The sequence below is a fragment of the Eulemur rufifrons genome, chromosome 7 (genome assembly GCF_041146395.1).
Source record: "Eulemur rufifrons isolate Redbay chromosome 7, OSU_ERuf_1, whole genome shotgun sequence".
Classification (NCBI taxonomy): domain Eukaryota; kingdom Metazoa; phylum Chordata; class Mammalia; order Primates; family Lemuridae; genus Eulemur; species Eulemur rufifrons.
Window position 1 is genome coordinate 155,995,553 of NC_090989.1, and position 14,838 is coordinate 156,010,390.

The 14,838-nt window shown below is 41.8% G+C and overlaps 1 protein-coding gene across 11 annotated transcripts in view; it reads right to left on the reverse strand.

Annotated features, from left to right (window-relative positions):
• Positions 1-292: 292 nt before the first annotated feature.
• Positions 293-14,838, reverse strand: part of DCAF1 (DDB1 and CUL4 associated factor 1) — a 70,511-nt gene continuing 55,965 nt past the window's right edge. For 8 of the 11 annotated variants that reach the window (XM_069475780.1, XM_069475778.1, XM_069475773.1 and 5 more), the window contains 3 exons: positions 14,699-14,800; positions 4,894-5,146; positions 293-1,280 (listed from right to left, as the gene is read on the reverse strand). In XM_069475780.1, coding sequence (XP_069331881.1) covers positions 1,222-1,280; positions 4,894-5,146; positions 14,699-14,800 — 414 coding nt within the window. In that variant the 3' untranslated portion in view covers positions 293-1,221. Of the gene's footprint in view, positions 1,281-4,587; positions 5,147-14,698; positions 14,801-14,838 lie in introns of those variants that run through there. The other 3 variants (XM_069475772.1, XM_069475771.1, XM_069475779.1) reach the window with 1 other exon arrangement.

Sequence of the window (14,838 nt, forward strand, 5' to 3'; positions counted from 1 at the left end):
GAGAGATGTGTCCACAGCGGACAGTGCCCTGAGCTCTCCTCTCTGCGCTGTCTCTCCCCACAACCCCCATATACCCTTAGAAAGATAGGTCCTACCCCCAAGAGAGACCTGTAGGCCACGCTTAGATACTGTGACTAAGCTACTTTTCTCCCTGGAGTGTTTTATTTAGGCAGAACCTTTTCACCACCATCCTGGTCTGCCTCTCTTGGAAGATGTCTTCTCTATGGCCTGGCCAGAGCTGCAAGAAAGGGACACACTCCACTGTGGTAAAAGAGAACAGGGAAAGGCCATAAACAAAGACAGACCTGTAATTTATTTTGTATTTTTTTTAAATAAATACACTTTACATTAAAGAAAAAGGCCTTTGATTTGTAATTTCCACATCTGGGAGAAAAGGAAGAAAGAAAGATTTCTGAAAAACCGAATCACAAAGAAAAATAGAGGGAGTGAACTTATATCCTAAGTTCTCTCAACTCTAAAAAACCAATATCCACAATGACCAAGCTGCCCCCAACCATGAAGGTGGGTGAATTTAGGCATTTTACTCAGCACACAAGCAACGCCTTCCTTCCCACCTCTGGCACGAAGCAAAACAAATTAATCTGACAGCATGTGAGGCAACAAAACAGGTTAAAAAATCATATATTATATTTATAATAAAATATTCTTAATCCTTATCAATTTAAGAAACCACGATTTTCCTTTTCATTTAAATATGTATGTAAAAATGCCTCTATATTGTTCTTTAGACATCATTTTCTTTCAAAGAAAATGAAGCACAGGGACAAGAGACCTGGTGGATATAAGTTCATACCCTCAGTTATAAATGCCTGTTGTGTTTTTTTTTTCTTTTTTAAGTTTTATAAAAAACTATTTCTTGTTCTTTAAGTAAAGAACGTTATACAAAGAAAATATATTGTGAAATAACCCCAGAGACATGTTTTGTTTTGTTTTTTTCCCTTGAAGAAAGATATGTCCATCCTAGGAGAAGAGGGGAAAGCAGAATAGGGCCTAATCCCTGTTGTCTTTTTGTGGTTGTTATTGTTTTCAGAAGGACCCTCAGATTCCAATGAGACTCTCTAAGCCACAATCCTCTGAATGCAGGGCATGCAGTTCCTTAAAAGACAGACAGCCCTGGGAGAAAGGGAAGGGAAAGTGTTCTGAATTCATCTGACTCAGTTCCTCGCCTGCCAAGAATCTCTTCCAAGTGGTGATGGCTCCTCACTCATTCAGAGATAAGATGATGTCATCTTCCAAATCAGAGTTGTCAGAGCTGTCAGCTGAAAGGGAAGAAAAGGGAGAGACTAGATTATGCGCTAAGCTTACAGGAAGCTTTCGGGAGGGAAGCACCTGTGCAAGATTAACTACCAGTTTCCAGAAAGAAGAAAACACATCAATTAACTCCCTGGAGCTGGCTCCGGAGAATATAGCTGTTGCTGGCAACAGTGGTCGCCCCTGGGACCTCTTGCTTTTTCTGTCTTTCAAAGGGCCTAGCCACGGTGCCCTCTGCTTCCTGCCTAAGAGGCCCCGAGGGATCAAGCCAGCACCCGCTGAAGCTTCCACGCATGGTACCCCGAATGGTTACAAAGGGGCAGGGCTTAGGGGAGCAGTGAGTGAGCCTCCCCGGCCCTTGGCCTCACGTCCTTCAAGGACAGACACAGGCCTGCCTGACCCCAAGGGACCACTAAAAAGGCAGACTAAGTCCAAGCAAAATTGAGAGATTTATCTGTTCTTAAACTCCTTAGCCACTCCCTTCTCCAATCCTCAGAAGACTGACTGCACAAAAGCAGAGACTGCCAACCTAGATTCATTCCTCTGTGATTTCTGAATATAATCTACAGGGAACAAATTCCCAAAAATGCACAGACCAGTTTGCAGCAATACCAGAGAAGGAGTCTCCTATCTAGAAATGTGGCAGGAGGCCAGCAGGGAGCAGCTGTGATGCCCTGGAAGGTGGCACTGTCTCTGATGAGGAGCCTCTGCTCGACCATCTGCCTTCTCTGGCAGGGCACAGACACATTAACACTTCTGGAAGGATCCATTAAGGGGCATGACTGGGTGGTAGCAAAAATGACCCTCAAAATGAGGTAGATAAACCATGGCTGGCTAATCAAAATCCTGATAAGGACTTTCACATTTGCTGAGTGAAGGAAGAGGAAAAGGCCTCAATGCCCACATTGATTACTCATGGCTCAAGAAGTTATAAAAACAATTTTAACCCAGTCCTCAGGAAAGTGGACAGACAGACTCTGTGCTGGAGCCCTGCAAATGCCTATAGGCTCTGGAGTTCCCATGTGAAGAAGGGTGGCCACTAGTTGCAAAGAATCCCTCCAGCCTTTCCCAGTACCTAAGAGAATCAATTCTCGGGCAAGCAGAGTTAGAAAACCTTCCTTCAATCCCAACAATCTCCTTTAGGAAGAAAAACAAGAAAAGTATGGCAATGATACCAGAAATTCCTGAAAGCAAAAGGATGGCTGGAAAAGCCAGTGTTCCTGAGTCTAAGTGGGCACATGCATGGCCTGACTGTTGGTGAGGAGTGGGAAAACAAGATGGACAGATCAAAGAATGAATCCCTGACACACTGAATAAACAGCCTCATCAGCTTCTCTGCTACAAGAGCTCCAGGAGGAAGCGTCACAAGAAGGGGAGGGCCTCCTCCCAAGAACCAAGCCTCGTACAATGTCCCGGCCCCACACCACAGGCGTGGCTCCCATCCAGCCCTGCAGAGAATCCCTCAGTGCTCATGCACTCTGCGAGCCAACAATGCCAGAGCCCCTGCCTTAGGCCTGTCTGGCTATTAAGCAACAACTGTATAGTTATTAAGAGCTAAGAGTCTTAACAACTCTGTGTCACATCTAAGGACTGTAAATGCAGCTTAATGAGGATCACAGCACAGCCTTCTTTAAGCAAATAACTGTCAGGCCCAGAGTTTCAGAGAGAATTTTCAGGGCTTGGACACCAACTTCCCACCTGGTGGTCAGGTTGTAGGACTCTTTTCTCTACTAGCCTTTTCCCATTCTCCAAGTGTTGGAAGTGACTCAATCCCAGACCTTGGCTGGGACCTCCCATTCATAAGGGAAAGGCAATCTAGACAAAAATAGTCAAGCCCTGCAGTGTTTAACCTATTGCTCTACAACATATAGGTTTTGGGGATGGGGCTGACAAGCAGAGAAACACAAAAGACCTTAGAATCAAGGTGTTTCTCTTCCTAGGGCTAGAGTTCTGCCTCTGGAACCATAAAGAGTCTCTGCAGGATCCAGGGCCTGTGCAAAGGTACATGGAGGCATGTGGGTGTGCTTTTCTAGAAGTTTCTATGGCTTTCATCATATCCTAAAAGGGTCCCCTAACTCGAAAAGGTTCAGAGCTACTGCTCTAAAGGATTAATGTGAGACAAAATACTAGCAAACCAAGGGTGCCAAGAATGATCTGTCTGTTCTGCCGAGAGCTGCTGTGGACCCCCTATAAACAGAAAGAGCACAGTGTGTGTGCTGTGATGCCCGCCACCTCTGCATCTCTGCCTCCATTCTGGAGTCCACACTTAGGTGTCCTCAGTTGTCCTCTATTATTCTCACATCATAAATATTCTCACCCAACTTAACATTTTTATAACTGATAGAATTAAAGTTTTCCATATTACCTTTGGCTTAAGAGAAGGAGTTTCCTAAACAGCTAAAGGAGGTGCTCAGTTTACAGGCCAAATACAAATTGAGTAGCTTTATATTCAAATTAACAGAAAAATTAAAGTGATACCACTACCAGCTGGCCAGCTGTTTGCTGACCCTCCTAACCTGCCTAACTACTTGTAATTGAAGGGAGGTATAACTTGTTTCCCACATGTCTCTATTCACATTTGACAAAAAGGTTCACCAAAACTTGCTCTGCGTCCCTTGCCCTAGTTCCTCTTACCTGGCTCTCTGACCATGGTTTGGGACTATTCCATTGAATCACCTCAACCTCCAAGTATGAGAAAAATGAAAGCTGATAAACAGTAGATGGACAGATATAAGGCAGTTGCCCCCTACCCTCCCACTGAGCTTCCTCAAAATACAACTTCAGTAAGGGGACTTACGTATAGCCGCAGAGCTAACAGACTCTTAGAACTATTAGCTATTAATAGTTTACTCAGGATTCATTACCATAGTCAGGAGACAACTTGACTTTAGAAACCTGTCGTAATGGAAATTTACTAGGAAAACCGGAGCTTGTTCTTCAAAATTTGGAATAAGAAAGAAAGAAAAATGAATGGAAATGAACAAAATAGGAACCAAAGAAAACATCTGTCCCCTTTAGAAGGGATTAGCCAAAAGCAGACAGGAAAGGTCTCCTCCACAAGAGGGCCTTCATTTCTTTATAACTTTAGAAAAAAGAACAGTACCCCATTAAGAGTTTCTTCTAACTGATTCCAGCTTTGCCCTTCAGAAGAGAGCTACACTTTGGCTTCCATTCTAAGGCTAATTCTCTAAAGCAGGGGTTGACAAACTACAAGCCCACCCATTTTTGCAAATCAAAGCTTTATTAGAACACAGCCACAATCATTCATTCACGTATTATCTATGACTGCTTTCTCACTATTACAGCAGAGTGGAATAGCTGCAACAAAGACCATATGGTTCACAAAGCATAAAATATTTACTGTCTGGCCTTACAGAAAAAGTTTGTTAACTTCTATCTGAAAGATAGGAGATGACAGCCATTTGGTTTGGTTACACAGTCTCATGGGAGAGCAGGGGATCAGAGAGATGAAAGTGCTTTTCTTCAAGGGACCAGAGTGGTGAATCAACAGTTACAGGGCACAGAGCCTTGGTGTGGCCTGCCCCCTGGGTCGCACTGGCACAAGAGAAGGGACCTTACTCTGGGTGCCAAGGTTTAGCCCAAACTCGGCCTTATACTTACTGTCCCCCAGGATCAGTTCCACTTCCTCGTCTGCATCAGAGTCTTCGTCCTCCCCGTCCTCTCCCTCCTCTAGAAGGTTTGCTAGCTCCTCATCCGAGGGAGAGAAGTCATTGTCCCCATCTTCCCCTGCATTCTCATTGTTGTCATCTTCCTCCAAGTCGGCCTCCAGCAACTGGTCAGTGTCAAGCTCATCTAAATCATCAGTGTCATCATCATCTTCATCATCATCTTCTTCCTCCTGTTCTTCCTCTTCCTAGTAAGAGAGCATGAGGTCCATTAGGATAAAAACAGAGGCCTAACCCATGTGGGCCACATGGTGAGTCTTGCCCAAAGTAAAAGGGAGAAAACCTTCAGCAGAAAGGGTGGTAATCTAGATTAGCACAGACAAAGTGGCCCAGCCAGACTTGTCAGTAATGGCTGAGACAGGCACATACAAGTCCCCCCAGACACTTGAAGCACCCTGCAGACAAGGATTATGGTCACTCCACAAAGGCATTACTGGTCACACAGCCCTTATCCAAGAGAACAGACAACTTGCTTCACAGAAGTCTCCGCTGTCCATATTCTAGGAGCCCAGGGGGAGGGGCTCTTCTTTCTCACCTGCATCAACCAAGGCAAGTGAAATCAGTTGAAGCACTAGAACAAAAGCTTTTACCTGGAATCTAAAAAGCAACACTTTAACAAAATGGAGGAAGAACAGTTGCTGAATCATCAGTTCCTAAGCCCTGCAAGCTCTTGCCCTTGATCTTCTAACCAAAAATGTGGGTAAACCCTTAAGAGTGCTATCATATGCATTTGATTATCTGAACTTTGTAACAAAACAGACTTACAATATAGAACACTAACAAGTACCTACATTTCTTGTTACAAGCCCCCCAGAAAAAGTATGCTAGAGAAACTATCCATCCTTTCATTCAAAAGAGAATTTCCTAAAGGCAAGAAAACTACCAGAAAAGCCAATGAAATACTTTGCTCTAGGTACCCTGGGCTTTGTAAATGGTGCATTCTGGCATCTGCCACAGATTTCAGCTTTGCATTAGAATCCCAGTTGCTTCCCCTTCAAGTGGGAGAGAACACTAAGATACCTCTCTGCTTTGATAAGGATGACAGGCAGTCCCAAGTAAATGTAACTAACAGACACTTAATCTTTCTGCTCAAACATCAACTGTCAGCCTTGCCAATAGCAAAGGATTCTAACTCCTGCAATAATAAAATATAAAATTCATTTAGTACACTGGCCTAATGAAATTCAAGACAGAACAAGCAAAAAAAATATTCTTTTTTAATTTTAAAGGTGTTACTACCTGCCAATCACTTAAAAGACAACATTTTGTGCTTTCCCAGACACTAGTATTCACCAGCCGTAAGACAAACTAGGCTCATTCAGCAGAGTAGCTCTGCTTTATGGACTTTTGGTAATTTTGGAACCACCATTAACATCTTTTTGATATGCTATTTGATCCAGTGATTTAGACTTTTCAAAATTTCTGGCGGCTATATGGGAAAAACTGACGCCCTTCAAATACCCAGTAATCCTAATACTTGCACAAATGTGTGTACGGTCTATGCCAGATTTTTCAGGGGCAGGCGTGTGTGTGGTGTGAATGCACACGTAACGGCCTGAGACCATTATCCACACCCTTGGCCACACATCCCTTCAGAGCTACTGAGCATTGCCCCACCTGAAAGGAGCTCAGGCAGCAAGGATGAACTGAAACACAGACAAGCTCATGACCCCTGCAAGCACATCAGATCACACAAATAATTGAGAAAGGGGAGGGGAGCCAAAACTTGGGGAAAATAATCCAAGTGCTTACCAGATGACAACGTTTACCTCTTTTTTCCAGGCATATTTTCATGAACAGAACCAAAATTAGCTAATCAATTAACAAAGTACCAAAGTTAAAAATAAGTACATTAAAGAAGAGAATATCTGGGGCCCTGTGTCTCTTAAGCCTTCGTGGAAAAGAATGCTTATATTCTAAATTTAAGATAGCACGATTTTTAAAGGTCCACAGTTGAGTAGGTACGTAAAAGGTTAGGTAAACTGTCCGAATGGTCATGGGCTGGACAGCAAATTCAGGAAGACAGTTCTCTTTCATTTTGAAAAACATCAAAGCTTAGCTGATCCAGAAGAACTGAGCAAAAAGCTCCCAAATCAAGAGCAATCCTGGAAAATAGGTCAAGCAGGGTCTAATCTTTGAACTACAGAGATACCATTCCAATTTCTTATGGCAGCCTACAAACCCAAGCTTTATTTATTTTGTAGCAGAAGAAACAGTTGTATATTAATTCATCCCAGAAGGACATGAGGACATCACATGTGACCATGACAGGGGAGGGGAAATGAGCAGAAGATGTACCTGAATCACAAGTGGAACACTTCACTTCACTGCCCATACTCTGTATTTAATGACCAATGCTGGTTTAATATGTATTTGTCACACATGGACATAGCCATAAACTCATTTTCTAAATTTTAAATCTGAAACCAGGATCATGAAGCAGAAATTCAAAGACCTGTCCAAAATGCTGTGGTAGAATTCTGTGGTAGAAACCAAAGGGGATTCTAGGAAGCAATTTTAGGAGCATTCTCTGCTGGTCAAGTACCTAGTCGGCAGCATAAGCCCCTCTCTTTCATTTCTAAAGAATAAAGCTTCTAATAATGAGTGGTCCAAAAAAGTAAAAACAAAAAATTATTTAAAGAAAAAAGCAAATCTTGCTAAAATCCTGACTCAACTCCAGCAACATTTAGATAATGTTTTGGATACAGGAACATTTTTTTTTTCCCCCAATTCTATAAGACTGCTCCCTAGTTCCCTCTCCACATCCAAACCTGCCTTCAACTCTGGTCTGAGGAGGAACCTCCCACTCCTGCTCTGGACCTCAATGCACCCTGGAACCCTGTTACCACAGACGCTTTTCTCACCCTCACCCCACCCACACTCAAGTTCTCTCCACTGGCTCCTCATCTTCTATGCCAAGAGGTTCAGCTCCTCCATACCTAACAACTTCTCAGCCTACACAGGCTTCAAATTCCTCCTATATAGACTTTTTGGAAAAAGTCAACCCTATTCCTGACCTCCAGGTATCCAGCTTCCCCTTTTGCTCACTTCAGGCTCGCTCTGCCTTTATTCCACTAACACCTGACAGTCTGGCTCCTGCCCAAACTACTCCACAGTGTTGCAGTTAAGGGTGTGTGCTCTGGAGCCAGGCTACCTCTGCCAAATCCAAACTCTGTTAGCATGATGATCAACTTTGGGGCAATTTATTTATCCTCATAGGGTTGCTGTTGGGTTTTAAGTTTTGTGGTTTTCTGTTTTTGTTTGTTTATTTGTTTGTTTTTTTGAGACAGAGTCTCACTCTGTTGCCCAGGCTAGAGTGCCGTGGCGTCAGCCTAGCTCACAGCACCTCAAACTCCTGGGCTCAAGTGATCCTCTTGCCTCAGCCTCCCAAGTAGCTAGGACTACAGGTGTGCATCATGATGCCTGGCTAATTTTTCTATTTTTTTGTAGAGATGGGGTCTCACTGTTGCTCAGGCTGGTCTCAAACTCCTGAGCTCAAGCAATCCTCCCGCCTCAGCCTCCCAGAGTGCTAGGATTACAGGTGTGAGCCACCGCACCCAGCCAGGGTTTTAAGTGTTTTAAAAATGTATGTCCCTATGTGTGTATTTAAGCTCTTTGGAAAGTGCCTAGCATATACAAAGTGTTCAACAAGTTTTAGTTTTTTGTTCTTATTATAATTACTGAAATCCTCCTAAAGGAATACAGAGGCTTGGATGGTCAACCAAGGGCTTTTTTGCAATGACTGACACTATCCAATCCTGGCCTCCAAACTGGGTTGCTGGCCTGATCCTTACTTGGTCTCTTCTGGATCTTCCCCTCTAGGCAGAGGGGTTCCTTCAACTGCTATTTCTGCCTTCATATATTCTCTCATTCATAAACCCTCAACTCTCATTAGACAGCTCTATGCATTAGTACCACAAAAACTGAAAATCTCCTAAGTCTAAAACTAAACTCAATCCGTCCCTACCACACTTCTCTCAGTTACCAGGTCAAAATCTCAAACGTGTCTTTCACTTCTCCCACTTTGATGGCTTCACACCTAGTGAACTTCTGTTTCTCACATATCTGGGGTCCCCAGTGCTCTCTTCTATCCACTCTCACTGTACAACACTTCCTCCTGCTAGCCTTCAGTCTCTCCAACTCTCTATGGTCTTATCCTGTCCTCGATCAAAATCTCCTAGGGCTCCATAATGCTGCCCACATTACAGAATTGCCACAGACTCAATGATCATTTACTGAACATCTATCAAATGACAACTTTTCCGAATCTCAATTTCTTGTTAAATGAGGTAGTTTAATTAAATCAGTTACTCTTACTGAGATGTGATCATCAGAATTACCTAAGAAAATTGCAAAATATTCATGTCTAAACCCCACCCAGGGTCCTAAATGATAGAACCAATCTTTCTGAACGAAGCTTGTGAAGGTGGATTTTGGAAAGGTTCCCCAGGAATTGTGAAGTGCACCCCTAATTAAAAACCACTCCACAAGATGACAGCTGAAGTATCTTCCAATTCTAAAGTTCTACTTTTCTGCAATGACACACCCTGTCTGCAGATTCAAGATAACAGAACCAAACAGTCCAGATATTCCCACCCACCTTCTCTGCCACAAACTATCTTATGCTTTAGGACTTAAACAGAATTTGATTTTTTTTATTAGTGTAGAGTTTATTTCTAGACTATTCAAAATTGCTTTTGAATATGTATCTATTTTTTACAAGAAACAGCTTTTAGCCTATATTTCCTTCAAAAATATAACCAATCCCTTAGAAAATAAAACTTTTGGTCATACTTTAAGAATAGTTAATCTAAATACTAGGATAGCTTTAAAAAAATGTAATTCAAACCTGATCCTACTGTCTTGACACTTTAACATGTCACAATTTGCTAAATTTAAATGCTTACTTTTTTAACATGTCACAATTTGCTAAATTTAAATGCTTACTTTTTGTAAACACTTGTTCCTGATACTACCTATCCTTAAAAGCTATAAGTTTCTCAAATATAGAGAGAAGGTAAAAAAAATAAAGAAAAAGAAAAAATATTTATACTGAAAAAAAGCTATAGGCTCATTTCAGGGCCATAAATGCTGTGTTTTTCTCTCCTTACTGGCAAAATCTAACTCAAATGTATTTTAATTTTTTTAGGACAAAAAGAGGCTTTCAGGAATCATGACATTCAACTCTGACCAGGCACACGGTGGGTGTGTAATCAGTGAAGACTCTTACCATCCGCTTCTAGGCAGTGGAGAACACATAGGAAGCACAGCACACAGTGTGTCCCAGATTCCAAAATGGAGTGGAAAAAAGAGAGCATTATTTCCTTGAGTTTTTTCTTTATAAATTTAAGGTCAACTATAATTAGCTGAAATGTATTGGCTTTTCAAAATCTAGGAATAATGATCAATTACTAACCTTTGGTTTTATGACTTACCTAAAAGCCAGCATTAAATATAAATGAATTGATTTTTAAAAACACAGATACCAAACTTCCAACTGGATAATAGGAGCTTTGATAGGTGACTGGCTTATCTCTGCTTTCATCAAATGCCTGAAGGCAGGCAGCCTAGCAGCCTCGGGAACCAAATATTTATGACTGTCCAATACATTGTATATATTTCCATTCATCAACATAGTGTAACAGAAGGGATGAACAGTACATCTCCAAACTTATTTAAACAGAAGGGCAGAAAACAACTATTTTTATGGTATGAAAATTATATCTCAATAAAGCTCTTTAAATAAATAGCCATTTCATATAGGCACTTTATGCCAGACCATATTATCAGATGGCAACTGACCATTCAGGCTTCTGAGTTTATTCTGCTGAGGTGAAAAGGCAAATTCAAAGGTGTTGGTTACAGGTGCCTGCATCTCTGAGCCATATAAGTCATACCTGGAACATCTGAGAAGACCTGGGAACAGATATCTAGACCGGGACAAAACTTTGAATAGCAAATGACTCATATGAAAATGAAAAGTCTCTAGTTTTAAAATCAGGTGAAACATACAAAGGAAAGTGAGTTAAAAAAAAAAATTCAAGCTGGCACGGGAAGAGGCCATAGGGAGAAATCTGATGGAGATAATAAATATAGCAAAACACCACTACAAGAATCTAGAAAGAATGTGTATCAAAAGAATTAAGGTTACAAACAAGATTTACTTAAATAGATATCCCACCTAAAACATCTCTAAATCAAAAATTAAAATGCCAAGGGCTTTTGTTTTCTGGAGTGCTATACTATGTGACTTGTACGTGTTTCTAGTCTTTCTTGGTAGCAGAAGGAATAAGCATCTAATGGATATCCTTCAAACATGAAATGCACCAGATGACCGTGGTATCAGTATGTAGTAAAACGTGCCTAGATGCTGAGAAATCTGGAAGCAACGCTAACTCACCCACGTCACACACTTACCCAGACACCTAGTCCTCTCAGAGCTAGAAAGCTTTCAGGCTCTTCTACAGACTGGGCACCAGAGCCACTTCTAGGGTCCTCTTTCGTCTTACCCTCTCAATTTTGGCTGTTCATCTCAAGGCAGCCTCTAGTTTTCCTTCCTACATCAGAGTCAGAAGTCCTGGCCAGGCACGGTGGCTCACACCTGTAATCCTAGCACTCTGGGAGCCTGAGGTGGGAGGATCACTTATGTTCAGGAGTTCTAGACCAGCCTGAGCAAGAGTGAGACCCCATCTCTACTAAAATAGAAAAATTAGCCAGGTGTCCTGGCGTGCGCCTGTAGTCCCAGCTACTTGGGAGGCTGAGACAGCAGTATCACTTAGGCCCAGGAGTTTGAGGTTGCCGTGAGCTATGATGATGCCACTGCACTCTACCCAGGGTGACAAAGCGAGACTCTGTCTCAAAAAAAAATTAAAAATTCCTAACCACCACCCTATCCCCCTTTTCTAAAAGCTTTCTCCCTTAACCTATCAAAAGGAAAGATAAGGAGAACCACGGAAGGAGAATCAGTCAGTCTTTTCCCTGACCCAAGCCTCCCCCTTGGAGAGGGTGGAATGAGAGAAGGGGAACACTTAAAATTGTTCCCTTACAGTGGCCTCTTCCTTACACAACCAACCACCTATCTCCACCACCTTTGCCTCTCACCACTCCACGTCTGCAAGAAGAATGAGGCCAACCCAGGGAATTGCCTTCCAGCTCCCAAGGTGTCTAGGGCAATTCTCACTTCCCCTTGAGCTTGGACCACATCCCTAAAGACAGACACCAGGCATCACATGGACCCAGGTGATGGTCCCCAGAAGGTCCTTGTTAACTGCGAGGACGTACGAGGGCAGGGATAATGGTGTTGATAAATAACTTAAAATAACCTGGTTTTTGCTTCAGATTTACAGCTCAACATGTAGCATCCAAGAAGCCTGAGACAGAACTGATACCCAGTAGTGATGAATAAATCCATGAAGGACAAGACTGTCTATAGCCACCTGTACCACTGTAATATATGAACAAATGGCTTGACATCTGCACCTTCTGTATCTACTCAAGGATAAACCACATTTTGTTTCATAACACCCAAAGTGAAAAAGTATGCATTAAGGGAGTGAGGTGTCTAAGGTAGCAAACTGAAGTGAGAATAAAAGAACAGAGATACTATTAAGAAACCCACTCAAGGCAACTACATGAAGTTTGGAGGATCTAATACCACTTGCAAGCTCTGCTACCAAGAAAGACTAGCAACATGTAAAGTTAAATAGTATAGCACTCTAGAAAACACTAAAATCCATGTCACAAATAAATCAAAGATCTCAAGTATCCACCTAAAGAGCACTTCCTTCTACCAATATCTCATGACTCACATGAGCTTTCAACACTGCTGGCTCCTCTCACCCATGAAACCAAGGTCCCTACATCTAGAAGGCAGTAAAGGAAAGCCTTTCCACACTCGGAAATCCTTAGCAGAATTTGGTGAAGTGGTTTCAAACTCTGGAGCCCATTTGTCCTTTATAATAAATATAGTATTTAAAAAACTATAGAACTGAGGATGTCATTTTCAGTAAAGGACCTTATAAAATAATATTTCCATGGAATCCAGCAAGGATCACGACTATCCTCTTCTGTGTGTGAGGGGAAAGGGAAGCTAGAGCTGGGAATGTGCCCCTCCCTAAGAGGACATCCCAAGAGGAAAGTGCCTCTGGGTCAAGCAGCAGCCAAGCCCTGAAGAAAACTCTGCTCTGATCCCACAGTGATCACCAGCTGCCCCCACAATAGTCTCCTTTCTACGCTCTGCCCAGAAACCCATATCTGTGGATTATGAATCATCTCTGAACTCTAATAAAATGCATGCTTAGCCAGTCGGAACACACCATCAGAAACAGCAAAGACCAAGAAAGCCCACACAGAGGATTTTTTGTTGAGTCTCTGTTTTAGCTTTTTGATCTAGACGCACTGTTATCATCTCTGATGTACAGGTGATACAGTATTCAAAGAAAGATTTGATTTAAAGAACTATATGCTCATAACCTATAAAGCCCAACAGTGAAACACACATCTAAATCTCAAACTGGCACAACTAAACACCATTACTTAGTCAGTACTAAGTCCTGACAGAGAAAAACATGGACCCTTTGCCCATATATTAGACTCACATCCAAAAAATACTTAAAAAACTACCATTCTCAAAAATTTTTGCTTTTAAAAATTATTTTAAATTTTAAGTACATGCTGTTTGGGAGGAATGCCAAGAGAAAGCTATTTCATTAGCCCAAACCATTCAGCATGATTTCCCAAAAAGTAGGGAGGGATGAGGGCAAGAGAGCTGTGGCAATACAAACTGAGGCAAGTGTACTTCCTCTCATCCCAGAGTGCACCTTTCTGCTCATCTAGAACATCTCTGTGCCCCTGAAGAGGAGACAAAGCACCAAGACCAAATAATACCACAGTGGGAGAAAAAACAGAAATGAACCCAAGATCTGGAAAAAAGACGTTACCTGCTTTAATATCTGCAATAAGATAAAGTCAAATCCTAGCCATTCATTTTCAACATTATATTACTCAGCAATAAATACATCTCAGAAAATTAGACAAAAGAACCTTGCCTGGGGAGTGTACTCTTATAAAGAGAATGTGGTGAGAGCCTAGTAGATAGGAAAACATCTGCTGAAACTCAGAAGTTTGAAAAACTCTTCAGAACCAATACTGATATACCACATAAGCAAGCACCTAGCATAATACAATCACAAATTAAAACTTCCTATGAAAAGGAAAAGCTAAGATTGTAGGACATGAAACTGTATACCCACATTTTATATATGTTTAATTTCTCAAAGGCATCAAAATCTTCTCTTTATCTCTTAGTTCCACTTTATCACTCTGAAAATAGACGATGCCATCAAACTGAGAACTTTATAAAATAAAGGTTAAGCCATTTCTACAATCCATCTCAGCAGTGTGACTATCCTGTTTTGTACTGACATTGGGAGTATGGGGTGCTCTGGTTTACTCTGAAGCCATTCAGGGCACTGGTACCAAGGACAGGACTAGGAAAACTCTGAAGCAAAATTAGAGATTGCTAAATTTTAAATTAATCTACAAATGGAATTCACAGGATCATCAGGTACTGGTTAAAGTCTTTCAATAAAATGTCTTCTGAGTTTCAGTGATCAAGGTCACATATGCCTTCCAAATATGGCAACAGGTAGCAAAGGATGATTAGACCTTTAAAACGCCCTATAGCAAAACACAAAAGATGAAGGACTGTTTAGCAGAAAGAAATCTCAAAGACCACTGACCTGATCCTCCTCTTCATCCTCATCCTCTGCCAGACGCTGCCTGCCCACTTCATATAGCCTGCATACTGTGTCCATGTTCAGGGCATCCATACTGCCTTGATTCTGGAATAGAACACCCAATCCACAAGGAGCAGTTAGTT